Here is a 25,761-nt window from a genome sequence, read left to right as displayed (position 1 = left end):
GTTTGCGTGTGCGTCAAGGGGGGTGGGGGGCAAATCGTTGAGTGAACAGCATCCGTACAGACAGAGCGGATAGGAGGAGGACGCAGTGAAGGAGCAGAGTGCCAAGAAGAGACATGGAGCCAGAATACTAAAAGGACAAGTAAGCGACAAATCTCCCATGCATCGCACCATTGTGGGAAATAACTCACGTTTACTTTTCTTAAGTGGATTAATTATTTATTTCAATTTTTTAACCTAGCCAATTTCCTGCCATCACTCATCTGCCACTGCGTTTTACTGGAATGCGCACTGTAAACGTTCCAGGACGCATCTGAAAAAGATAGGAAATATGACCTGCTTTTTTTCTTCTTCTTTCAATTTTAATAGTGCCTTATACATGGTGGTGAAAAGTGGTGTGCATTTTAGTCACATTTTCTGGCCTGAAACGGGTAATAGAAATTAACATTTGATCCATTTAAAAGGATATTAAGGTTTTCCTCAAGTGCACTTAATCTTTTTTGTCTTTCTTTTTTTAATTTTTTTCTTTCATTTTTTAGTATATCTTTCCCCCCCTCGGCGATGATTGTGCTTTTAATTGTCCTGTGTATCGCGGATGGAGTGCTCGCCCAAATACGCTATTCTGTGCGGGAGGAGGCGGGCCATGGCACCTTGGTGGGAAATATCGCCGAGGACTTGGGACTGGACCTTACCAAACTGGCATCACGCCGTTTCCAAGTTGTGCCCAGCTCTCGGACCCCTTACTTGGAAGTAAACACAGAGAACGGCGTTCTATTTGTGAACGAGAAAATAGACAGGGAGCAGATATGCAAACAGAGCGCAAACTGTCAGCTCAACATGGAAGTGTTCCTGGAGAACCCTTTGGAGCTTTTTCGAGTTGAGATTGAGGTGGTGGACATTAACGACAACTCACCCAGCTTCCCTGAAACGGACATAACGGTGGAAATCTCCGAAAGCGCCACTCCCGGCACGCGCTTTCCGCTCGAGAGCGCCTTCGACCAGGATGTGGGCACCAATTCTTTACGCACGTATGATATCACCACCAACAACTACTTTTACCTGGACGTGCAGACCCAAACAGACGGGAACAAATTCGCCGAGCTGGTGCTGGAGAAGCCGTTGGACCGAGAGCAGCAGGCGGCTCACAGGTACGTGCTGACCGCGGTGGACGGCGGCCAGCCTCCCCGGACAGGCACCGCGCTGCTGGTGGTTCAAGTGCTGGACTCCAACGATAACGTGCCTGTATTTGAGCAGCCCGTCTACGCAGTTACACTCTCGGAGAACGCGCCCGCAGGTACGCTCGTCATCCAACTGAATGCCACTGACATGGACGAAGGACTCAATGGCGAGATCGGCTATTCTTTTAGTAACCACATTTCCAACCGCGTCAAAGACATTTTCAGCATCGACCAGCGCGCAGGTCGCATCGAGGTGCGCGGGGAGGTGGATTTCGAGGAGAGCAGCCTGTATCAGATTTTTGTCCAAGCCAAGGATATGGGGCCAAACGCCGTGCCCGCGCATTGCAAGGTCCTCGTCACAGTCACTGACGTAAATGATAATGCACCAGAGATCACCTTCAGCACTGTCACTGAGTCTGTCAGTGAAAAAGCGGCCCCCGGCACCGTCATTGCCTTGCTGAGTGTGACAGACTTGGACGCTGGAGAGAATGGACAGGTGAACGTGGAAATCCTCGGCGAGGTGCCCTTCAAATTGAAATCATCATTTCGGAATTATTTCACCATAGTGACTGATGGCTTGTTGAACAGGGAGCAGGCAGACTCCTATTCAGTGACAGTGGTTGCCAGGGATAAAGGTTTGCCCTCTCTTGCCACCAGCAAGTCCATCCGAGTGCAAGTGTCAGATGAGAATGACAACGCCCCCACATTCACACAAGCCATATATGATGTATACGTGACAGAAAATAATGTCCCAGGGGCGTATATACACGCGGTGACTGCTTTGGATCCCGACATGGGGCAGAATGCTGTCATCAGTTATTCCATATTAGAGTGTGAGATCCAAAGCATGTCAGTCAAAACATACGTGTCAATAAATGAGGAGACAGGGTACTTATATGCACTGAGGTCCTTTGACTACGAACAACTGAAGGATTTCACATTTGTAGTCCAGGCAAAAGACGCAGGCTCCCCAGAGCTCTCGACTAACGCCACTGTCAAAGTTATCATCGTGGACCAGAACGACAACGCCCCCCTCGTGCTCGCCCCGATGGGGAAGAACGGCACCGCCAAGGAGCCTCTACCTCGCTCAGCCGAACCTGGCTACTTGGTGACCCGCATCGTGGCGATGGATTCGGACGACGGCGAAAACGCCAGGCTTTCCTACAGCATCCACAGGGGCAACGAGAACGGAATGTTCCGGATGGATTGGAGGACGGGGGAACTCCGGACAGCAAGGCGGGCGTCGGCGAAACGAGACCCTCATCAGTTGTACGACCTGTTGATCGAGGTGCGAGATCACGGGCAGCCTCCGCTGTCCTCCAGTGCCAGCATACTAGTGGTGTTGGTGGACAGCGTGGCAGAGGGTCGCGGCGCCGCAGACCGAGCGAAGGCCAAAGAAAGCGGTCTGGACCTCACGCTCATCCTCATCATTGCCTTGGGTTTGGTCTCCTTCATCTTCCTCCTGGTCATGATTGTGCTGGCCGTGCGTTGCCAAAAGGAAAAAAAGCTAAACATTTACACCTGCCTGACCAGCGAGTGTTGCCTGGGCTGCAGTTCCTGTTGCTCACGACGAAGTCGGGCTCATAAGAAAAAGCTCAGCAAGTCTGATATCATGCTGGTGCAAAGTGCAGTGAATGTGAGTGGCACGGGTGCAGCTCAAGTCCCTGTAGAGGAGTCAGGGAGCTTCGGCTCCCACCATCCAAATCAGAACTATTGTTACCAGGTATGTCTGACTCCCGAGTCGGCCAAAACCGACCTCATGTTCCTAAAGCCGTGTAGTCCGTCTAGGAGCACAGACAGTGACCACAACCCATGTGGAGCCATAGTCACGGGGTACACAGACCCGCAGCCTGACATCATATCAAATGGCAGCATATTATCAAATGAGGTAAGAAAATGTGTGCTTCTTGTTTACTGCAAAGTCTAATCCATTAATAGGATGTCACCATTAAAGCCTGTCTGTTTGACTTAATCTTAACCGGTCCTCATAATAATATGTCCCTAAGCCCTTTCCTTCAATTCAGTGTGTCAACACAGCTTCATGCAGCTGCTCTTGTGTGACCATACATGCCCACTGAAAAGTGTTCAAATTCATTTTCATTCAAGCATTATTCGCTATTGAGTGAGGAAATTGAACTAAAAAGAGCAGTAATCACTGTGCATTTTCATGTATTAAACACAAGTCATCCGATAATAGTGGAAAGTAGCCAAAAATCACCCCCCCCCCCCCAAAAAAAAGATATACATTGAATACACTTTATTCATTCAACAGCCCCCCTGCCAATTATGCATGACATCGGTCAATTTATTTCTCTTATCTAAAGTTAATGAAATGCTTATACTGCTACAGTCAAATGTTCTGCTTTTACTTCATATCTTTATTGATTTAAGTGTAAAAGAACAAAGAAAAGTTATTTTATTCTTATTAATCGGCCGATCATTTGGTAATCTGAATTTTTATTGTGCCAAATATAAGAAATGGCATCAGGCTTAAAAACAAACAAATCCATATCAGTCGGGCAATGTTAATTAGCAATTAATGCTACTCATTTATGTGACACTGATCTAGTGCTGTCGCTATCGAATATTTTTAGAATCGATTAATCTATTGATTAATTGATGAATCTGATTCATTTTAATTTTGCAATATAGTGTATTAAAAAGCATGTTTTCCTTGATTACTGTTTATTTCATACTTCACATTTGTATAGTGTTTAAAAAAGATGTACTATGTTACCAGTTCGGTCATGGTTTTACAAATGTCTTATTTTGATTTAACAGAAGATGATCAGTTTTCTTTTATGAAGGACTAGAGAAAATCAGAGAACAATTACTGTTGATATGCTGAAATCAGAGGATTTGGACAATTTTAAATAAATTAAAAAAAGGCTCCAAATGATTACTCAATTGTTAAAATAGTTGTCGATTAATTTGATAATCGATTACTTGTTGATCAATCAATTAATTTTGACAGCTCTACACTGATCATGTTAATGATTTCTGAGAATAATTAGGAAACAGATACATATATACATGCAACATTTTATTCCTATAAATATCTTCCAATGTTCACATTTTCAAATCATCATTCCTGGGAAATCACAATTGTCCCATCACTGGTGAACTATTTTTAGAACAGGCCCACGGGCTCTAGGGGCTACCATTGTTGGTCATTCCTGGTGTAACATACACACTAACCATTGCCATTATGCATTCCAGTCACAATGATTTTGACTTACATTGTGTCAACATTAATCCTAGCATGTTTGTATGCCACTTTATACTAACAAAAGAGAAAATGCTTTAATCACGACACAAAAACACACTTGCCTCATGTATCATTGTCGTTCATTTCATAGCATAAGATCAACAATGTGCTATACCGTTTCAAGATTTTTTGGAGTGATACACAGAACCTTCACCTTTCTTTCAGAACAAACACCAGCGAGCAGAGATAAGCTACATGGTGGACAGGCCAAGACGTGTTAATAGGTAAATATCGAGACAGACCTTCCTGTTGCTTACCCTGTAATGAAAGCGCTTATCTACTGCCTTTAGTCGCTGATAACTCTCATTATTGCACTGGCACTCTGGATGATGAGATGGGATTAGATAGAATGTACCTGTGCTGTTAACGTACATGATGTTAATGGCAAACTTCACCTTCTGTCTGGTTCCAGCTCAGCATTCCAGGAGGCAGATCTGGTCAGCTCCAAAGACAGCGGCCATGGCGACAGCGAGCAGGGAGACAGTGACCACGATGCCATGAATAGAGGCCTTCCAAACGGTAGAAAAACAGTTCATTCTTTTGTTATAAAGATTGACTGCCGTCATTCGCAAAATAGAGATTTGGCTGGCTTGGCGTGGACCGCATTTTGCTGATGAGCATGTGGCTTGTATTCATGGTGAGACCAGGGGGGTCTTGTGTTGGAAGCTGCTTGTAATCAGAGAGAAAGGCTGTAAACAGGGCCAACATCATGTGGCACAGCTCAGTCGATCTATCCAGCAATCTTTGTTTTTGTTCTAAGGGCAATTGCTGCAGTCGCTCATGATTTCTAAACTTTCTACTGTAAAAAGCAAAGAAAACAGATGGAACTTGATGTTTTTTTCCATGTGAGCAATGATCAAACCAGGTTTTCTATTTGGACTGTTTCATTTGCTTTGTGTCTAGAAGTTCTGTAGAACAAAAACATAGGGGAGATTATTATTTATACATATAGTTCCAATAGTACAGGTAACATTAACTCATTCATTCCCAGCCATTTTCACTGAAGCAACCCCCTTCGCTCACAGCTGTTCTACAGGATTGCTATCAAAACATGGAACCTACCAAAAGAAAGATTAAAGTCTCTTCTTTCATCAGGAAAAAAAGTATATTTCTATCTGTTATCGTTTTGCAGCAATTAGCATTATAATATAGCTGTTAGCTAAGTTTCATTATTGGTCACAAATCTGTTTAAAACTGTGGGGAAAACATCTTGTTGCAACATGGCCCTGGCTGATCTCTTATACCCTGCTGCCACCTGCTGGACGTTTTTGTAATAACTATCATTGCTTTAAGCGGCCTCTTCAGGTCAGAGGCTGCATCAAAGCCTTCTGTATGCTCTAGCATAAAAAAAATAAACACATAAAAAAAACATATAAATACATTTTTGTGACTATGGCAATATTTGAAATAGAACGTTGTTATACGTTTTTGGGACCAAATGAGTTAACCTCAATGTAGATAAATGTCCAACAATCTCTAATAAAGCTTAATATTGAGGCACTTACTTGCTAGCATACACACATTGTGAATCAGTTCAAATTGTCGAGGAACTCTAAACGTGTTAGTTTCCCCTTCATCTGGCAATTAGCGCGGGTCTTAAACATAGGTGACCAAAACATGCAAACATAAAATGAAACTGCACTGATAAATCGTGATGTAACAGCGCATCAAAAATCTATTTAATATCGATGTAAACTGTAAAACTTTATTCTCCAAAATATCTTTACAGTAGCCATTTTATTTGACCATTTATGACTTCTAACACATTAGCGGTTAATTTTTTTTCAGTATTGTCCATTCGGTAATCTTACTGATTCGACATGTCATCATCATTGCTCTCTCTCTTTTTTTTCTTTTTTTTTGTATGTGCGTGAGTATGTGCATGTGCGGGTGTGTGTGCGTGCGAGTGAGTGTGTGCTCATTAATTCACCTAAAACCTATTAAAAATCCCATACCGTTCACCTAAACCAAATACTTCAGAATCCAGCTAGAGTCGTGAGTTTGTCAGGAGACCCGAAGAAGGATCAAAGAAAAGAAAGGAAAGTGAAATCCAGCACCGACCAGACATCACCTACTACCCACCGGGTTACCAACCAAAATCTTTCACCAACCCACACACCAATTTCCCGCTCCCTGTCTATTTGCAGTTTCATTTCAGTTTCAGCAGGTGACAGTAGCGATTTGAAATAGAATATTTTACGTTTAGTAGCTTTAAAATATGCATTGACGTAAAAAATTATAATAATGTCTTCTCAGACAAAACTTTTCGCTTGTTTTGCAGCTTCTGCCATGACAGCAGTAATCGCATGTAGACGTTCGAATCAACTTCTTTCTATGTAATGAATGGGTAAAGGGGGGATTGATGTATGCTCTAAAGCAGTTCACATTTGTAGTTTTATGCGACAGGGTTCCTGCCACCTTTGTCAAAGTTGCTCAGCGCCAGTAAAAGCAATATAGATCCCCTCAGGCCATGACCATTCAACTAGTTTTAAGTTGATGTTTCATCAGAAGAGTTATGAAAATATTTTATGACGGTTGAAAAGTTCCTGGTTCGAATGTCTTCTGGACGCCTCCCTGGGGAGATGTTCCGGGCATGTCCCACCGGCGGAAGGCCCTGGGGACGACCCAGGACACGCTGGAGACACGCTATGTCTCTTGGCTGGCCTGGGAACGCCTTGGGATCCCATCGGAGGAACTGGTTGAAGTGGCTGCTAAAGCTGCTGCTCCCGCGACCCAACCCTGGATAAGCTGTAGATGATGGATGGATGGATGAAAAGTTCCTTAGTGTTGCTTTGATGTGGCAAAATATTGTCTGTGGGTTGGTCGCCTGTAGCCATACACTCGCAATGAAATGTGTGTTGCTGATGTAGTGTCTTATTAATCCAGTAGAGGGCCTCATTGTTACACTTGTTGAACCTGTTTAGTTTTTGTCATTTGATTTTGATTTGGTTTTATCCATCTCAAACAAGCACAGCAAAAGAACACAACAAAAGAAGGGGAAAAAAGCACAATATGATAAGATGCAAGTTTGAGAAGGGGCAGAATGAAGCAAAACTTATCAAGTTAGTCCTTTAACATAATTTAAAATTAGAATCCATAAAGACATACACAAGAATTCCAATCCATTTTAGAAGGTTAAAAGAAGTTTAAGGACAAACCTTGTGAAGGAAAATAGTAAAAGAATCAACATGTATACTCAAGAAAGCTTCTAGAGCTTCATTCTTCATATTGTCTATCTCTCACGCTGCACAAAGCTGAGAACGTGCAGTGAGGGCAGAATGTTAACCTTAACCACAAAGCACTGATGATAAGAAAAAACTGTAGTTAAACAGTCAAAATTATTAGTTTTCAAGTTGTTGTTGTTTTTTGTTTGTAACAAGGACAAAAATAAAATAAAATAAAATACTTTTTTGGGGGGGGTTATCAAAAAATGCACGTGCATGATTTCAAACATTTGAAGTAGGTTGATTTCTTAATGGGCGTGGTATTTTTCCCCCGATCCAATTCATGATTGTACGACATTAGGTCTGTTTCTTTTGATGCATGTCGATTTCATGTCAGAGTTTGTAAATACGCAGCAAAGTTAATGATGAGCCTGCTCCCTGTGAGCTCAATCACTTGGTGCTGGAGACCACTCGACTGGATGTGACATGCCTTTTAATGAGGCTGTCAAATGCAGCGAGTATTGAGCATTTGCAAACATAACAGTTGCTTCATTCCTTCATGAAGTAAGTCATGTGCTCATTGTAGCTTTGCCCTCCAAATGTACTCAGTGGGTACCAATACACTGGGACACAATGCCCATCTTTTTTTTCCAATGTTACTTTCCTAAAGCAGACTATTTGAGCGTCTTTTCTATCCATCTTTTGATTTGTACAAAAGGCCCCACAGAGTTATGAATGCTGTTTTATGTCTTCATTCTGAGGTGGGCATTCTTTGGTTGTGGAAGCTCCAAGTCAGAGTTGTGCCGAAGTGCAGCTTTCTTGCCATTTACACCGGCATTCATTGCACAATGCCAAAATGGTTGACATACACCTCACTGTCAGAAAGAGCTCGACAAGATTTTGGAGAAATTCACAGATCAGTCTCCCTCTCTCTCTCCCTTCCTTCTTCCCCCTCTCTCTCTCACTCTCTCTATCCCTGCCTCTTACTCTCTTTCCTTCCCTCTGTCTCACTCTCTCTCCCTCTGTCTCTCCTCCCCTCTCCCTCCTATCATCCCTCACTCCTTCCATCCATCTCTCTCTCTCTCTCTCCTTTCATCTCTCCGTCCCTCTCCCTGTTTCTCTCTCTTTCACCCTCCCTCCTTCCATCCCTCTCTCTCCCTCCCTCTCTCTCTCCCTCTCTCTCCCTCCTACCATCATTCCCCCTGCCTCTCTCTCTCTCCCCCCTGTCTCTCACTCTCCCTCCCTCTCTCCTCCTTCCATCCACCCCCCCTCTCTCTCCCTCTCTCTCTCTCTCTCTCTCTCTCTCTCTCCAACCCATGCCATTTATGTTTAATGTAAGCACCAGCAGCTGCTGCTTGTAGCTAGGCGCATCCTGTTTCCTGTGTATTAGCATTTTAAATGCCAGCCCCTTCTGTTTAACAAAAGAGGAGCTCCCCACTACATGTTTGTAAACATGTATATCAATACAAGAACCTGAATTAATAGGCTAAGTATGGCAGTATTTTGCAAATCAGTAATCTCTGATCAAAGATTATGAGTCGAAACAGACACTCTTCAGACTCTGACAGTTTTGATATGATCAAAAAGTATTCTATAGAAGATTAAATTGGTCTTTCTTTCAGCTGTAAAGCATTACATTTTTCATGAGAAATGATCATCATTTAAGCACTACTACTAATTATTTAAAAAAATAAGTACCAATCACCACACGCTAGCTACATATTTGAATATATTTATATTTTTTAATCAATCTTTGCAAATAATTGTATAAAAGTATCAGTAGTATATTATAGTGGAAGTCAAATTCAGAAGTAAATGTAATTTCCATTTTTGTTCAGTGCGGCCAGCATGTGACATTCTATTGTAAATGTTTAACTATGTAAGCCATGCAAAGAAAATTTTAATTTAGCAAACTTTTAGTGCATCTCCAATTAAACATTAAGCTGCATTCCAACATTTAGCATTACATTACATTTTATCCACAGACTTAGTCAGAATGGCATTATTTACACAGTGTTATTATATGCACTAGACGACTCTGACATTGTTGGTGTGGGAAATGGGCAGAATTTCATAAGTTACTTCATGTTAAAGGTTAGATAGCTCTTAATAACATGAAAAGAAAAATGCACTGAGCCTGTCACCAATGTCTTTCAAATGCAATTATGCTATCTAGTGGCAGACAAATTACCTCAACACAAATAAATATCACACTCGTTTTTTACAGTATAGTACATCTTTTTTATTTCCACTCAATTTGATGAAATATTATGAAATTACTGTATCAATGACTAAAAGATGCAGCCATATTTCTATTAGTTTAACATTGTTTTCCCAACAAGAGTATGAAAACTTAGAGGATTTTTTTTTTTATTGTACATTTAGAACAGATATAACATTTGGGATTCATTTTGACTTAACTAATGAAGTCATGTGATTAATTACGATAAAAAAAAAAAATGTAATCGCCGGACACCCCTAGTGTAAATAGTATACTGACATTGATCTCCTGAGTTTTCAGTAAATGAAGTCCACCATGCAAGTAAAGAGCTCCTCATTTGTTGGAGCCCATAAAACCATTGAAGGGACACTGGACTTCCTCTTGGTTAGCCACCTTCCATTCCTGCTATATGGATAAAGTACATCAATGCAGTCAATGTCACGCACTTGGTGAAATGGAGTCAAGGTGCTTATCTACTTTTTACAAGCGCCAACACTTTCCTCCCTAACTTGACTCCCATCTCTCCTTGCTGCCAAATGCGAATTCCTCTTTAGCGCTGCAGTTCACGTTATCACTTTGGTAGCAGCTCACTGATCAGTAATTCATTTTTTCCGACCTCTGCATACCAATTACCAAATGAAGGTTATTATCGGGGCTTTGCTTTTGCCCCATGTGGAATGCTAAGTTGAGACAGGAATATGAGAAGAAATGAGGGTCAGCAAGCCCTCATCTTCCTGCTGTCTGTGCATTGCCCCCTCTGCTTACACTGTGTGAGAAACATGTTGACACAATTCATACTCATTCCCTGCAGAATCACAAGATAGATGCTATTGTTGGCAGCCAGCGATTCATAGCTCCCTCTGACTGTCTGCAACCTTGAGAAAATAGTTGCACAACTATTTAATTCGGAGATAAGGGCATAACCCAAAAGTTGTATTCATTTTTCAAGCACTGCAGCAAGAATGGTTTCATCCTCCTGATTCCTTTCAAACTGTCTGCTGTGCCTTTTCCAATTTTACCAAAATGTCAAGAAATATCAAGAAGGCTTTATCTAGTTGAGTGTGTGTGTGTGTGTGTGTGTGTGCGTGTGTGACTGTGTACCCTTCTTAAAAAGGGGAAAAATGAAACAGAGCATGCTCCCATTTGAGTTGAATGCGCTATCTATTTTACTAATGGAGGTTTTAAATTTGCTGAGCATAATACATTGCTGCATGTGCTGCTTAATCTTTATCTATTTATCTATCTAACTATCTATCTATCTATCTATCTATCTATCTATCTATCTATCTATCTATCTATCTATCTATCTATCTATTAGGGCTGGTTTAAAAAATTGAATAATCAATATCAAATCGATTCATGAAACCAGGGTCTCCTGACAACCTCACGTCTCTAGCTGGATTCTGAAGTATTCGGTTTAGGTGAACGGTATGTGATTTTTAATAGGTTTTAGGTGAATTAATTAGTACACACTCACACACACGCACACATGCACACACACATGCTCACGCACATTAAAAAAAAAAAAAGAGAGAAAAAATAAAAATAAAAAGAGAGAGCAATGATGATGACATGTCGACTCGGTAAGATTACCGAATGAACAATCTCTCTCTCAAAAAAAAAAAGGAAATGGCAGATTTACAGTAGAATTCATTCAAATATATGTAAGTTGACAACAAAATAAGTCATTGCATTATACTCTCAATCTGAGCTGTACTATATCAAATTGATTCGTAATCCCACTGTGTTGAACCAACTTGTTCCACTTTCATCCTTGAATCGTTGCACCCCACATATCGAAACCCGTATCCAACCATCGTGGAGATGTACAGGATATGCACACAATGTGTATGTGTGTGTGTGTGTATATATATATATATATATGAAACAACACAGTTAGTTGCTTCCTCCTTGTGTTAGGCACCATATTAAAATGTAATGTGATGTTGTATTTATGGCATGCTGGTTAATATTTAATAAGAAACCCTTCTTGTTAGGAGCCTGGGCACTTTTCCAAGCTGTTAGTGACGGCAACCCAAATTAATCCGCTTTGTAACAAAGCAAATTCCCCCTTTGCTGACCGCTACTGACACACATAAGACAACACTCACACGCACACACACACACCCCCACATACACACACACGTACGCACACACGCTGGGATAGCAGCGGTTTTAGCCTAATCAGACTGCATTCAGGGGGGATTAGCTGCAGATAGCTCAAACTCTACAGTTCAGATTTTTGCCATAAACAGGGACTCAGACACAAATACAAACCAAGAGGATTTAGGTTTTAGAAAAAAAATGCATACACAGGTTCTCGACTCAAAACATATGGAGTAATGAAAATGTTTTGTATTTACTCCAGACCAGCAAATGCAATGAGTTTGAACTGCATTGTATTTGTTTGGGCATGCATTTTTCATTGACTTGTGAATGCAACAGAAGTAATTTGACTTAAAAAATATGATTTAACATGTTGCATAGAGGCACGGTGGCTGACTGGTTAGCGCGTCTGCCTCCCAGTGCAGAGGACGTGAGATCGAGTCCGTGCTTTGGCCTTCCTGGGTGGAGTTTGCATGTTCTCCCCGTGCTTGCGTGGGTTTTCTCCGGGTACTCCGGTTTCCTCCTACATTCCAAAGACATGAATGGCAGGTTAATTGAACACTCTAAATTGTCCATAGGTGTGATTGTGAGTGTGGATGGTTGTTCGTCTCTGTGTGTCCTGCGATTGGCTGGCAACCAGTTCAGGGTGTACCCCGCCTACTGCCCGAAGCTAGCTGGAATAGGCTCCATTACCCCCGTGACCCTTGTGAGGACAAGCGGTTAAGAAAATGGATGTTGCATAGAAAATTGAAGTTTTTGTAAATTCTAGTGGAAGAAAACATCAAATAAATAAATAAAATAAATAAAATATAAATACAACTTGTTATTTCAGCTAATGTTGTGGATCTTCAATTTTGTAATTGTTGTAGTACAGCAATCTCTCCTTTGTGGGAGTAATGTTCCAGATCCAATCACAATAGGTAAAAAATCTTGAATAAATATTTTTAAAGGAAATGAAATGTTATGTCACAAATAGAGTAGTCAAGTTTATTTGTATAGCCCTTATCACAAAAAAGGGCTTCAAACACCCACAATGCAGTACAATGACTGACGGCCAACTCGGCCGTTCTGGAAATGACGTCACTCGCCAAATATTGCCGAACATATAAATTTTCGTTGTGAATCGTGTTACTATGGGTCTAATTAAGAACCTGGGTGGGTTGTGTTGAAAAAAACTAACCAAAGTATGCTTAAAATAGTTTTAGCCGTTACCACTCAAAAGATGGCTCGCCAAATTTACTTCAGAATTGACCTTTAAATCTGAAATGTGTAAATTTATTTGAACACGCAATTTATTTGAACACACACATAAAAGCATTCAAGCCTCACTCAGAGTGTTTTAAGCTGTCTGACCGCCGCCACCTACCCCCACTTGCCTATAAGGGTATTATGTTATCGTAGTCATTTTTTAAAAAGCACTCAGTTGAGCCTCATTATTTTAGCAACTATCAAGTACATACAGTGTTGCTGCAGTGCTTTTTCAAATTAATGTGTGGGTGTAGTCTCTGAAGGTTTAAAATTTGTTGTGCAGGTGGCTTTGATCCCAATGATGGAGAAATAGAAAGCCCTAATGTGGAAAAATAAAAGAGTATGATGTGTCAGCGCACCTTGTAAAAGTCTTGTGGAAAACTACCAGCTTTGATATCTGTAATTCCTTGTTTAATACTCTTTATAACCCAACACCTAAACATTAATGGTGCAACGGATCCCAAAAGTCACAGTTCGGATCAGATCACGGATTTGTTCGTTTTTTGGATCAGCAAAAAAAAGAAGAAAAAAAAGATAAATAGTTATTTGGCTTCATTTATTTTTTTAAACGCTTTTGCCCATTAAAAAAAATAAAAATCTTAACGGCTATATTTGACATTTTGAGTTGAATGTTTTTCTTTTTTAATGGGCAAAAGTGTCTTATAAAATAAATGAAGATGATGTTCTATTTATCTTCTTTTTTTTTTGTATAATAAAAATACCTCAAAGTGTCATTTAAGGAACATTCCTTTACTTTAAACATAGAGAGTGAATTACAAAGTAGCCAGTTGGTCCAGAATATTGAAAAAGAAGGAAAGAAAGAAAGGCAGATAACAGCTGTCACTCATTACCGTTGCCAGCCCTTTTTCGCATTTTGCACTTCAGGGCCACCATACCAGCAAGGCAATCTTGCTCATGCTAACAGCTAGCTGCTAGCCACTATCATCGGAGATTTGTGTCGTACCAAACAATGACGGCGTAACTAACTAGCGTTTCTTTAGCGCCCTAAATTAGCGATTAAATATACTTTCTGGATGGCATTATGATACTGTTAGAAAATGTGTAATTTTAATAAAAACTTCGGTAATCCAAGCGAAAACGTCGAAAAAGGGAAGCCATGCTAGCATGCTAGCTAGCATTTATCATTAATTCATTTGCTCCCAAAAATGTATAAATACGTTCTATTTTAAATATTACCATGTACCCAAAGACATATGTATCCGTTTTTTTAATGCTAGAGCATACAGAAGGCTTTGATGCAGCCTCTGAACTGAAGAGAACAGTTGAAGCAATGGTAGTTATTACAAAAACGGCCAGTAGGTGGGAGCAGAGTATAAGAGATAAACCAGGGCAAAAAGCTGTTTTCTCCACAGTTTTAAACAGATTTTTGAATAATGATGAAACTTAGCTATGTTCTAATGCTAATTGCTGCAAAACGGAAACAGATAGAAATTACTTTTTTTTTCCTGATGAAAGAAGAGACTAATCTTTTATTTTGGTAGGTTCCATGTTTTGATAGCAATATAGTATGTAAGTAACACATTTTTTACCCGTTTTTATAGCAACAGAACACAATATTCTGTGGGCCGTGCAAAATCAGTCAAAATCCAGTAAAACACCCGGGGAGTTGAGTTGCTTCAGTGAAAATGGCTGGAAGTGCATTGGACTAATTTCACCCCAAATTGCCAAAATGCTCCCATACATACGACTTACGTGATCCACAAGGGTTTTCAACTTCTTCTGCTGATATTATAGCAGAGGTGGGCAAACTTGGTCCTCGAGGGCCGGAGTCCTGCAGGTTTTGGAGGGTTCTCTCTTCCAACACAAGCTGATTCCATGCAGGGTTCCCTCTTCCAACACAAGCTGATTCCAATCAACAGGATCGTTATCAGGCTTATGCAGAGCTTGCTGATGAGCTGATCATATATCAGCTGTGTTGGAGAAAGGAAACATGCAAAACATGCAGGACTTCGGCCCTCGAGGACCGAGTTTACCCACCCCTGTATTATAGTGAATGTGGACTGATCATGCTGCTTTTGTGTGAACGTGCCTCCCCCCTGATCATGCTGCTTTTGTGTGAACGTGCCTCCCCCCTCCCCCCTCCTTTTTGCGGATCATGCGCGAACCGAACCGTGAGGCCTGGTGATGAAAACACTCATGTTTTTATTCCCATACCTTCTATTTTTGCACACCCTCCAGGTGCTGATCTGTTCTCTAACTGCACAGAGGAATGCAAGGCTCTGGGCCACTCGGATCGCTGCTGGATGCCGAGCTTCATGCCCACTGACGGCCGGCAGGGCCCAGACTACCGCAGCAACCTGCATGTGCCGGGTATGGACTCAGTTCCAGACACAGAGGTATTTCAAAGCTGTGAGCAAATGGCCGATAAATCCTTCTCCACTTTTGGAAAGGAGACAACCGTCAGTCACCAATACAAATATCTTCACCATCACCTTCACCACAACCATCACCTCACCTCAACTACCACCATCATGGCACTCTAGAGAGGAAAGAGTTGGAAGCATTTCTGCCTAGCTCCAACTCACCTTATACTGCAGTGTATATAAGTGAGTATCCGATTTTCTTTGTGTGGCCTGAGTGCCTGCCCTTTACTTTCTGATCTGGCCATCCAATTAAGGGAAAAGAGAATAATTCAAATTCAATTCTCTCCCTGAATTGGCTGGTGGAAATGAGCGTGAAATTTATTTCAGATCTGACCCATGTTCTGGCTTCCTGTCAAAGTGTATAACTAACTCCCTCTTCGTAAAGTATCTCTGTTATTTCCCATTGTAATGATATCGTCCTCCCACACTTCTCCAATACGTCCTACATGCAGTACTGTCAGGCTGCTCTTGTCCTTTTAAAATTAAATATACCCTTGTATGGGAGAATGGCTGTGGTATTCGTTCACTATTGTCAGAAAGTCAGACGGGAAAAATTGCTGTTTAAAAAGTCTCATTGTCATTCAGTTGTCGTCTCTGCAGGGGGGGGGGAATTATATATATATACATAAACATTTTAAGATGATTGAGGGAAGTGGAAAAAAAAGGTGGGCAAATGGCACATTTCCTATGGAATTCTAAACTGTCATTCAAATGCCACAAAGAGATACAGCCTCAATCACTGCAATTTGGTGATAATGCTTAATTATAATTTTGTCAAGCAGCGACTGAAGAGCCCCACTCTCTCATCAGCAGACACAGCTAGCTGGAATTATCAAACTGTCAGAACCCCACTGCTTTCCCAGCACTATCATTTAAAACCACAGCATGCTGTTAAGAACAGCAGGGAAAATGTTTTCTTGTTTCCTTTTAATTAATGCTGCAGCCACAATCCATACCTTCCCCGCCATTTTTAATCTGTCATCAAATATTTATATATTTATTTTTAAAAAATTGACTTTTTTTTCCCAACGGTGTGACGGCTGCTGGTGATAAGTGCATACAGTGCACCCTTTTCTATTCACGGTTCTTTTTTCACCTGTTCCTGTTTTCTTGACAATAGCTAATGAAATACAGACGCAGAGGGAAAAACGGAAAATACAATGCCAACATTAAACACGTTAACAGAATACTATTAAAACATTTTAAAATAAAGAAACAAAAGTAGGTTTCTAAAATTGCTAAAAGCAAAGTTTTTAACCTGGATTTAAAAGCATTTTAGCTTATTCCATTTGTGTGCAGCATAACAGCTAAATGTCGCTTCACCATGTTTGCTTTGAACACTAAGCTTCACTAATTAATTAAGTCAAGTCTGCAGAGCTCAGAGGCCTACTGGGTTTATAGTCAACCAGCATTTATTTATCCATGAACCATATCATCCAGTGATTTGTAGACAAGTAGCAGAATTTTAAACTAAGCCTGTGTAAAACCTTTAGGACTGAAGTAGTATGTTCTGATCTCTTTGTTCTGGTTTGAAGCTGCAGCTGTTTGATGCTCTTTTGAGGGAGTCCGGTCAAAAGGCCGTTAATAATCAATAATCAATTTATTAGCATAGAAGATAAAAGCATACTAAGCAATTAAGTTGTCGTGGCACGTTTCGAAACCAAATATCTGTAAGACTTTTGTTTTAAGAATGAAATTGTAAGTAATAATAATAATAATAATAATAAATAAAAAATAATAATAATAATGCAGTGGTACCTCGGAGTTTGAACATAATTCGTTCCTGTGAAGTGCTCAAAGTCCGAATTGTTCAACCTCCAAAACATTTTTTCCAATAGGAAATAATGTAAATGCAATTAATCCGTTCCTAAGCTACAAAAACTGAAAATTCCTATTTTATTTTCTATTTGTTTTTTACATTTACAGTACAGTACAGTATTTAAACAATAAAAAATACCTTACCTTTTTTGTTGTGGTGTGATGGCATCGGTCGATGATAAATGCTATGTTAATGCTAGCTATAGTTCAGTGCTGAGTTGGTGTAATTTACATTGGGCATATTATTAGACTACTAAGCAATCCTTCCATGCATTGTTTAATGTCAGGCACGGTGTTGAACAGCTAAGGGGGTGCCTCATGCCAGTATTTACAGATGTAATCACGGTAGTTACAACGGCGCAATAATCTCCTTCCTAATTCCACTGCGGTTCATAGCACTATGTTTTTCTTTGCTGCCACTGGCACTGTTGTCTTTCTTTGGGCCCATGGCGAAGAAAATTGTCATGGACAAATCAAAATGCGCTCGCGATTATGGAGCACCTCCGGGAGTATTCACGATCTGACTGGAAATGAGCAGTGCATCGTCTCAACTACCGCAACGTGAGCATTCGGCATTGCTCGGCTTCGCTCGGCTTCACTCAGCTACCCGTTTTCAAGCTATGTTGCTTGGGTGTTCGAACTCCGAAAACTAGTTGGAACTCCGAGGCATTTTTTACTCACATTTTTGGGTTGAAGTCTGAATTGTACGAGTTCCGAGAAGTTCAAACTGCGAGGTTTCACTGTAATAATAATAATAAAAAACTTTCCATGGCCTGTAGGAGGGGCCAAAGGGGTCCGGTGCGCAGTGAGCTGAGTGGCAGCCAAAGACGGGGGCCTTGGCGGTCCGACCCCCGGCTACTGAAGCTAGCTCTGGGGTCATGGAAGCTGCTGTGTGAGGCCGAGAAGTTCTGACTAGATATAGTCGGACTCGCCTGGGTTCTGGTACCAATCCTCTCGAGAAGGGCTGGAATCTCTTCCACTCTGGAGTTGCCTACGGTGAGAGGCACAGAGCAGGTGTGGGCATTCTTATTGTCCCCCGGCTAGGCGCCTGTACGTTGGGGTATACCCCTGTGAACGAGAGGGTAGCCTCCCTCCGCCTTCGGGTGGGGGGACGGGTCCTGACTGTTGTTTGTGCTTATGCACCAAACAGCAGCTCAGAGTACCCACCCTTTCTGGAGTCCTTGGAGGGTGTGCTGGAGAGCGCTCCCTCTGGGGACTCCCTCGTTCTGCTGGGGGACTTCAACGATCACGTGGGCAATGACGGTGAGACCTGGAGGGGCGTGATTGGGAGGAACATCCCCCAACCACCCCGATCAGAACCTGAGCGGTGTTTTGTTATTGGACTTCTGTGCTCGTCACGGACTGTCCATAACGAACATCATGTTCAAACACAAGGGTGTCCATATGTGCACTTGGCACCAGGACACCCTAGGCCACAGTTCAATGATCGACTTTGTAGTCGTGTCATCGGATTTGCAGCCGCATGTGTTGGACACTCGGGTGAAGAGAGGGGCGGAGCTGTCAACTGATCACCACCTGATGGTATGTTGGCTCCGATGGCGGGGTAAGATGCTGGGAACGTCTGGCAGAATCCCCTGTCTGAAAGAGTTTCAACACCCACCTCCGGCAAAACTTCTCCCTTGTCCCGAGGGAGGCGGGGACATTGAGTCCGAGTGGACCATGTTCCGCGCCTCCATTGTTGAGGCGACTATTCTGAGCTGTGGCCGTAAGGTGGTTGGTGCCTGTCGTGGCGGCAATCCTCGAACCCGCTGGTGGACACCAGTGGTAAGGAATGCCGTCAAGCTGAAGAAGGAGTCCTATGGGACCTTTTTGGCCTGTGGGACTCTGGAGGCAGCTGACAGGTACTGGCTGGCTAAGCGGAATGCAACTTCCGCGGTCGCTGAGGCAAAAACACGGACAAGGGAGGAGTTCGGTGAGGCCATGGAAAACGACTTCCGTACCTCTTTGAAGAAATTCTGGTCCACCATCCTGCATCTGAGGAGAGGAAAGCAGTGCTTAGGATAGTTTATATTTTATACATGCATTAAAAAATGTATTGTGAAAAATTTAATATTTTACATTTTACACATTATAGTGCTATATTTATTATTGTTATTATATAACTAGGATGAACTATAAATATAGCACATATTTATAGTTCATCCTATATAATAACAATAATAAATGTTTTGTTGTTTTTGCTAATTCCAGCGGGGCTCATTCTCTACCCCTCGTTAATAATGGGGTTTACTGTATTTTGCTTGCTATAAACTACGGGAACTGCAAGCAGGTTATGATCCAAGTTATGACCCGATTTAATGAATGCTTTTGTGCCGCAAATAATATATTTTCTTTTCTTTTTTAAACACAAAAAACACGTTAACACCTACTCACACTTTAACATGAAATGATGATGTCAAAAGGCTAGAAGACAACCATTTGTTGAAAATAAAAAAAATCCCACTGGCAAACAGTAATAAGCTACAGTTTTTAACAGTCAATAGCACAGCGGGGAGATTAATGCAAAGTGTCCTGTGCTTCAACTCCATATCATAAAATTAAATGTGCATTTCTATCTTTTAAATTGTTTATATGTTACAGTTTGATGCATATTGTGTACTGCAAAGGGCTCCGTTTATCGCCACATTACTCACAAACACCGCTACTCATTTCCCTCTCTAAAGTAGATCACGGAAGCCCTTATGCAAATAGCTGTGGTGGTGGCAGAGTGGGTGGTTAAGAGGCAACAGAAGAGTGGGGAGGGGGAAGGTGCAGAGGCAAGAAGAGGAGTGGAGGAAGGGATAGAATGATGATAACAAGAGCATGAATCCTTCCAATCTGATCGAGTCAGTGATACACAAACTCTTTTGGGAGATGCAGTCCTAGGCCTGGTTTTGGCCAAGGGTGGGGTAAGCAGGGTGAGAGGGCAGGATGATAGCCAGAGCTTGGAGATTACGATCATGAAACTCAGACAACTTAGAGAGGGGGAGAGACTTTTTCAACTTGGTTTGAGCTGAGCCGCATTATTTTGTTGGCTTCCTAAATAAATTGGCCATGCAATATTCACCAGCCACTCTACCCTTAACAGAGACACCCTCCACCCCCACTAACACCCCCACCCCCCAAATCGCCTTCCCCCTTGCCAACACCATTCACAATACGAAGTTGCACACTTATTATCCATGAACCATTTCACAAGAATTGAGCTGAGGATCGTGGAATGTGAGACATCCTATTGTGCACGTGGCCTATGTGAATGAGGCCATTTTTCTTTCTGTTTTGTTTTCCTTCATCTAACTCAGACTAACTTTACAGACACCACCCCCACACACCAAGTTAATTACAGTTTTTGAATTTTCATTTTAGTTCGTTTTTTTTCCATTTTGAGTTTTGTTTTTTAAATTTAGTTAGTTTTAATTAGTTTTCAGTGTGGTTCTGTTAGTTTATATTAATTTTTGTTTATTTTTTTTAATGCTTCATTTTAGTTTAGTTTTAGTTAGTTTCAATTTTAGTTTATTTGTATGTGTATTATTTGTGTACAATATTTGAAATAAATCAACTTAAAATCACATTTAAAATCATCCCTATTAAATTAATTACCAAAGACTAAAATAAAGGACATTTTTGCTATAATTATAGTTAGTTTAGTTAATTTTGTAAACATAAAATGTAGTTTCAGTTAGTTTCCGTTTTTTTTTTAAGTATTGTAGTTTTTATTTCATTTCGTTAACAAAATTGTTTTGTTTTTTCCGTTAGTTTTTGTTTACTAAAATAACCTTGCCACACACTCACACTAGCACAAAGCTAACCAGAACTTGTGTTTTTCTTTGCTTCTTCCAGAGAGGAAAAGGGTTTACTAGTTCCTTTCGTATCGACATTCCGGAGACTGCATGAATTTGCACAATCATCCCCCAACAATGAAGACTCCAAGAAATACACACACACACATGCACACAAAACGAGGATAGTAAACTAAATGACCCCCTCATCCCTTTCTGGAGCGAAGGCTTCAGGCTTCAGTCCACCCGATGTGGAGGAGGGGTGAAGTGTGGAACGAATGGCTGCAGGCAGGTAGATGAATGGCCTTACTGGGAAGACCTCATTGTCTCAGCAGGACTGAGAAACTGAAAATAAACAAAGGATGAACTGATGGCTACGGTGGAGAGATGAAAATTGAACTTTCCATTTTGTGTGAGCCTGTTTACAGCACTGATGTATATCTTTAAGGAAACCTAAAGCAGACACAAGAAGGACAGTCACCACTGAGCCCTTTAGGCGACTCTATACTTACACACGCCAAACTGTACAGGAGATTCCTTGTGCATTTTGAAATGTTTTCAATTTTTCTATTCAGTTTTTGTGGTCAGGCATCGCTGTTCCAATCGGCTTCAACTTTGTTCGAAAAAGTTGGAGATAGAACATTCTCTTTTTTCATGTTTTCATCAAGTTGTTTCTTCTTTTTGGTATTTCTTTGGGTTTGTTTTCCACCAGCTGACTTTTGAGTGTGGACACTAATAAGGACACATGATTTAGATTTAGGTTTTCACTACCACATTGGACAGTGTTCTTGAGCCATCAAATAGTTTCTATCATGTGTGACAAGTCTTTACTGTACTTTCAAGCTCAATATAAAACTATATATAAATTTGTATTTACTTGTTATGGAAGCGTGTTATCTGTTTTCTGGGTTCCAAATTCAGCGTTTCATTTTTTAAATCTTTTTTTAAGTGCCCCTGCTGAAGGCTTGTACATCTCAGAGAGACGAGAGTGACTGAATGGCCTTAGCAAATGTAAAACATGTTTTCACTTTAACATATGATTTTTTTTTTTAAATGTTTAAAAAGGAGATGATAGTTTAAATTAAAATTCATCGTAATTCTGTGTCATTGTAATCAAAACTTAGTAATAGTTATTTTCTAAAGTAACAGGATGCTAAATGTTTTCTACACAATACAGTTGGATCCATTAAACACATTTCTGCTTTTACAACACACATCACAACCACAAGAACATCAATATGCCAACAATAAACTGAAAAATTATTTAAAAAAATGGTCTTATGTATTTATATTTAACATGCTCATTACTCAGAGCAAAGAGTAACATTGTGTGTTAACTGACAAAATGAAGTGTAGGTTCCATACTATCATTTTATATATTGGTCTATGATGTACTATAGATAGTATTCACTGATGTCACAGGATCGCGAGTCCGCCCCTCATGGTGGGTCAACTTTTCAGCGGACTCAGCTCTGTTTCTATTGTATTTACACCGAAAGTTATTTTGTTATTGACGAATGTCACCCCCAGCTTCCTCTAACGTTACTTGTGTAAGCAAGACGTATGCGTATTGCAGCGGTACACGTTGAAACGTTTGATTAGTGGAATCGATTGGACTACAAACATTTGCCGATGTTACTGCCCGGACTGGACTACATGGCAACGTATGCTCTTAGGTAGGATGGCTCTCAAAACATGGACATTTTTGCGTCTTCTGTACTTTCAGCTTTTATTGGTTGCTATGTGCATTTATCATTTGTGAATTCAAGGTGAAGAATCTCGGGTTATTTTTAAACCAAGTTAGCTAGTTCCCCGACCGCGCTAGCTACTAGCGCCAGCATGGTACAACAACAACAACAACAACAACATTGTTGATTCAACACTTATTTCCGTACACTTTAATAACAATTTCAACTTTTGGGCTGATGGGAAAGGAAAATATGAGACCTTAAGCAGGGTATTTGGAGAGATCTCAAAATCGAACATCTTGACTACCAGATCTATTTTTAACCAGAGCTAGCCACGGCTAGCACATATATCACGATTGCATTATGGTAAAAGCATTTTCACCATCTTACAATGATATTTAATCAAAATGGTCAAAACGCATTTTGTTAGAGTTTGTCTGTTAGAAATCCTTTCGATTTATCTTTGCAATACCGGACACTTCTTTGTCCGTTCTCATTCGACATTCCCTGGACCCGTGAATGGCACACAATGTGGGCAAATGACGTCATGTGAATACTATCTATAGACTGCATAAATATAAATAAACTAATTTAAAGGGATACTTTACAAATTTTCCAATTTTCAGTAGTAAAAAGTTACTATTTTCATGATAGACAAAATATTAACCTTTTACTGCTGAAGATTGCAAAATTAGTAAATTATCCCTTAAAAAAAAACATGTTACCACAACCAGATTAGTGTTCAGGACCACAAGGCCCAATGTGACTAATTTTTATCCTGATCCCTGATGGCAACTCTGCAAAAAGTCACAAGATCAGGATATCAGATATTTTTTGTTGTTTTGTTTTTCATTTTAGCATTGTGTATTTAAATTGCAACACAAAAAAGTAATCTGTATGGTGTCACTTGCTGGGTGCATCTATAGCCCTTTTGATCATTTTTATCATCCTTCTTGCCATACCATAAAAATCTAAATATATTTATTGGTCTTTTTTGTACATTGTTACCTTTATTTCAAGCAGAAAACAATCATTGCGGATGACGAGAGATTTTCAGATGCTTAATCCGACTTTAAATGAACGGTGGTGATTATTATACGAAACATGATAATAGGAAGCGTGACCTCAATAGATTCAGTATGTTACTGCAATTTACAAATCAAGAAAGAAAATCTGCTTTAGCATCCTGCGCTGTCTCCTCTGTCATGTTGACACAGTCCATAATCCTCTCATTCCTTTTTACAACAGTTGTGTGGATTTAGGTGATCTTGTGTTTTTATCTGTCTCAAATGGATGACGCGCTGGTAGATTATGGTATTAACAGATAGTGATGAACTTATCGTGTGTGTGATATCAGACAGAAAGCTCTAAGGCTTGGGACACCAACATGCTACCCATGGGCACCAGGTATTCCCCAAGGACTACATGAGTAGCTTGTTCTAACAAAAGCTCACCAGTGATGGGACATTGTGATTTCCTGGGAACGTTGTAGAAGTGATCATTTGAAAAGGTAAACTTGCAGAAAAAAAAAAAAAAAGTGTTACCGTATTTTCAGACAATTAATCGCATTTAAAAATTTTAAATTTTCTCAAAAATCGACAGTGCGCCTTGTAATCTATGGAGGACCAAAAGTGCCACAATTAAATAAATGAATACACCATTAAATAATTAACTATTTGTGTCATGAATTAATTGATGTGTCATTTATTAAATTACCTCTGATTACATATAAAAATATATATTCTGTGTTGCAGCGTTTCATGAATTTATATTATCTGTCAAACTTGCCCATCAAAGTTAGTGGGCGGAGCCAAAACCTGATTCACTCAAATCTTGTCTAATCTATTGCTTCGGTCTGAAGGGGTTGGAAACATGGCGGCTAAAGTGCTGGAATTTATTTTTTTGCTGGTATCCCATGATAGATTGTTTGAAGCTTGTTACATTTAATTAATGACACATTTATTTAATTATATTATATAATTATTTAATGGTGTATTCATTTATTTAATTTTGGCACTTTTAGTCCTCTATAGTAATTTGGGGCGCTGTATGTATTGATAGATGTTGATTTTTCAGGTCACTGTCTTTACTTAAAATTATTTCCTATAATGTTTGCATTCTAATCTGCATCTAAATCGCTAGCAGCCATCCACCCTTGTGCCCCTCACTTTCACCCTTATACGAGTGTGGAGGGTGTCCTAGTTCTCCAAAGTGTACTGGCACCTCGCTACACCCCGGCTCCTCTGCGCCATTGTTCTACACTTCGGCTGAGCCCGTATCGATGCGGGCTCAGCTTAAGTGTATTACCCACAATTCATTCCGGGAAAATAAAATAGCGGGAAAATAATGGCGTTCGATGTTAATTCCTTTGCCTGAGCCAAGGAAATGTCTTTTCAAGTGTAAGTATCAAAGCATTATTCATTTTATCTGTGTAATTTTAATCGATGGTTAACGTCACCTACATGTCTTGCGCTAGTGAAGTTGCCGTACTTAGCGACCTTGTGCGCATGCGCCGCAAGTCCTAACGAACGCAAGCTTGTTACAATGTGGGACTGCGAGGTAAACGGCACAACCAGCTTCTAATAGCTGCCAGAACCACGTTATAAAGGTTGAATAATGGTGACTGCATTGTTGTTTACAGCCGTTGGAACTGTCAACCAAGATAGCATTTGGCACTAGCCAAAGTAATAACACAACCACCGGTCACCAGATCCCTTCCTCTGCTCAAAGTAACCCCTGTGGAACTGCATGGCGAACAAAATCAAGTTAGACACGTGGTGCTACCTGATATTTCATGTCTGGTCTGAACCTAGCATAATAGCGCTAAATCTATCAAGTAAACATACTGTACAACTACAATAAACTATTTAACATGCAATTCTTTCCGAAGATTATGCCCTTTATAACCCG

The 25,761-nt window shown here is 40.6% G+C and overlaps 1 protein-coding gene across 5 annotated transcripts; it reads left to right on the top strand.

Annotated features, from left to right (window-relative positions):
- The first annotated feature begins 50 nt into the window (after nucleotides 1-50).
- On the top strand, nucleotides 51-22,033 carry pcdh10b (protocadherin 10b). Of its 5 annotated transcripts, XM_086085434.1 has the most exons (8): nucleotides 76-139; nucleotides 367-428; nucleotides 537-3,063; nucleotides 4,609-4,667; nucleotides 4,856-4,962; nucleotides 15,382-15,513; nucleotides 15,594-15,749; nucleotides 21,225-22,033. In XM_086085434.1, the coding sequence occupies exons 3-8, from the start codon at nucleotides 559-561 to the stop codon at nucleotides 21,242-21,244; spliced, it is 2,979 nt and encodes a 992-aa protein (XP_085941560.1). In that variant the 5' UTR covers nucleotides 76-139; nucleotides 367-428; nucleotides 537-558; the 3' UTR covers nucleotides 21,245-22,033. The 5 variants fall into 5 exon arrangements, with proteins under 5 accessions (XP_085941561.1, XP_085941559.1, XP_085941563.1 ...); XM_086085435.1 differs by lacking the exon at nucleotides 367-428 and having other exon boundaries at nucleotides 51-139; XM_086085433.1 differs by having other exon boundaries at nucleotides 51-3,063.
- Nucleotides 22,034-25,761: the final 3,728 nt, after the last annotated feature.

Source organism: Leptonotus elevatus, chromosome 9, assembly GCF_054856555.1.
Source record: "Leptonotus elevatus isolate MCC_2025b chromosome 9, RoL_Lele_1.0, whole genome shotgun sequence".
In the NCBI taxonomy this organism is placed as follows: Eukaryota; Metazoa; Chordata; class Actinopteri; order Syngnathiformes; family Syngnathidae; genus Leptonotus; species Leptonotus elevatus.
This window is presented reverse-complemented; position numbering and strand designations above follow the sequence as displayed.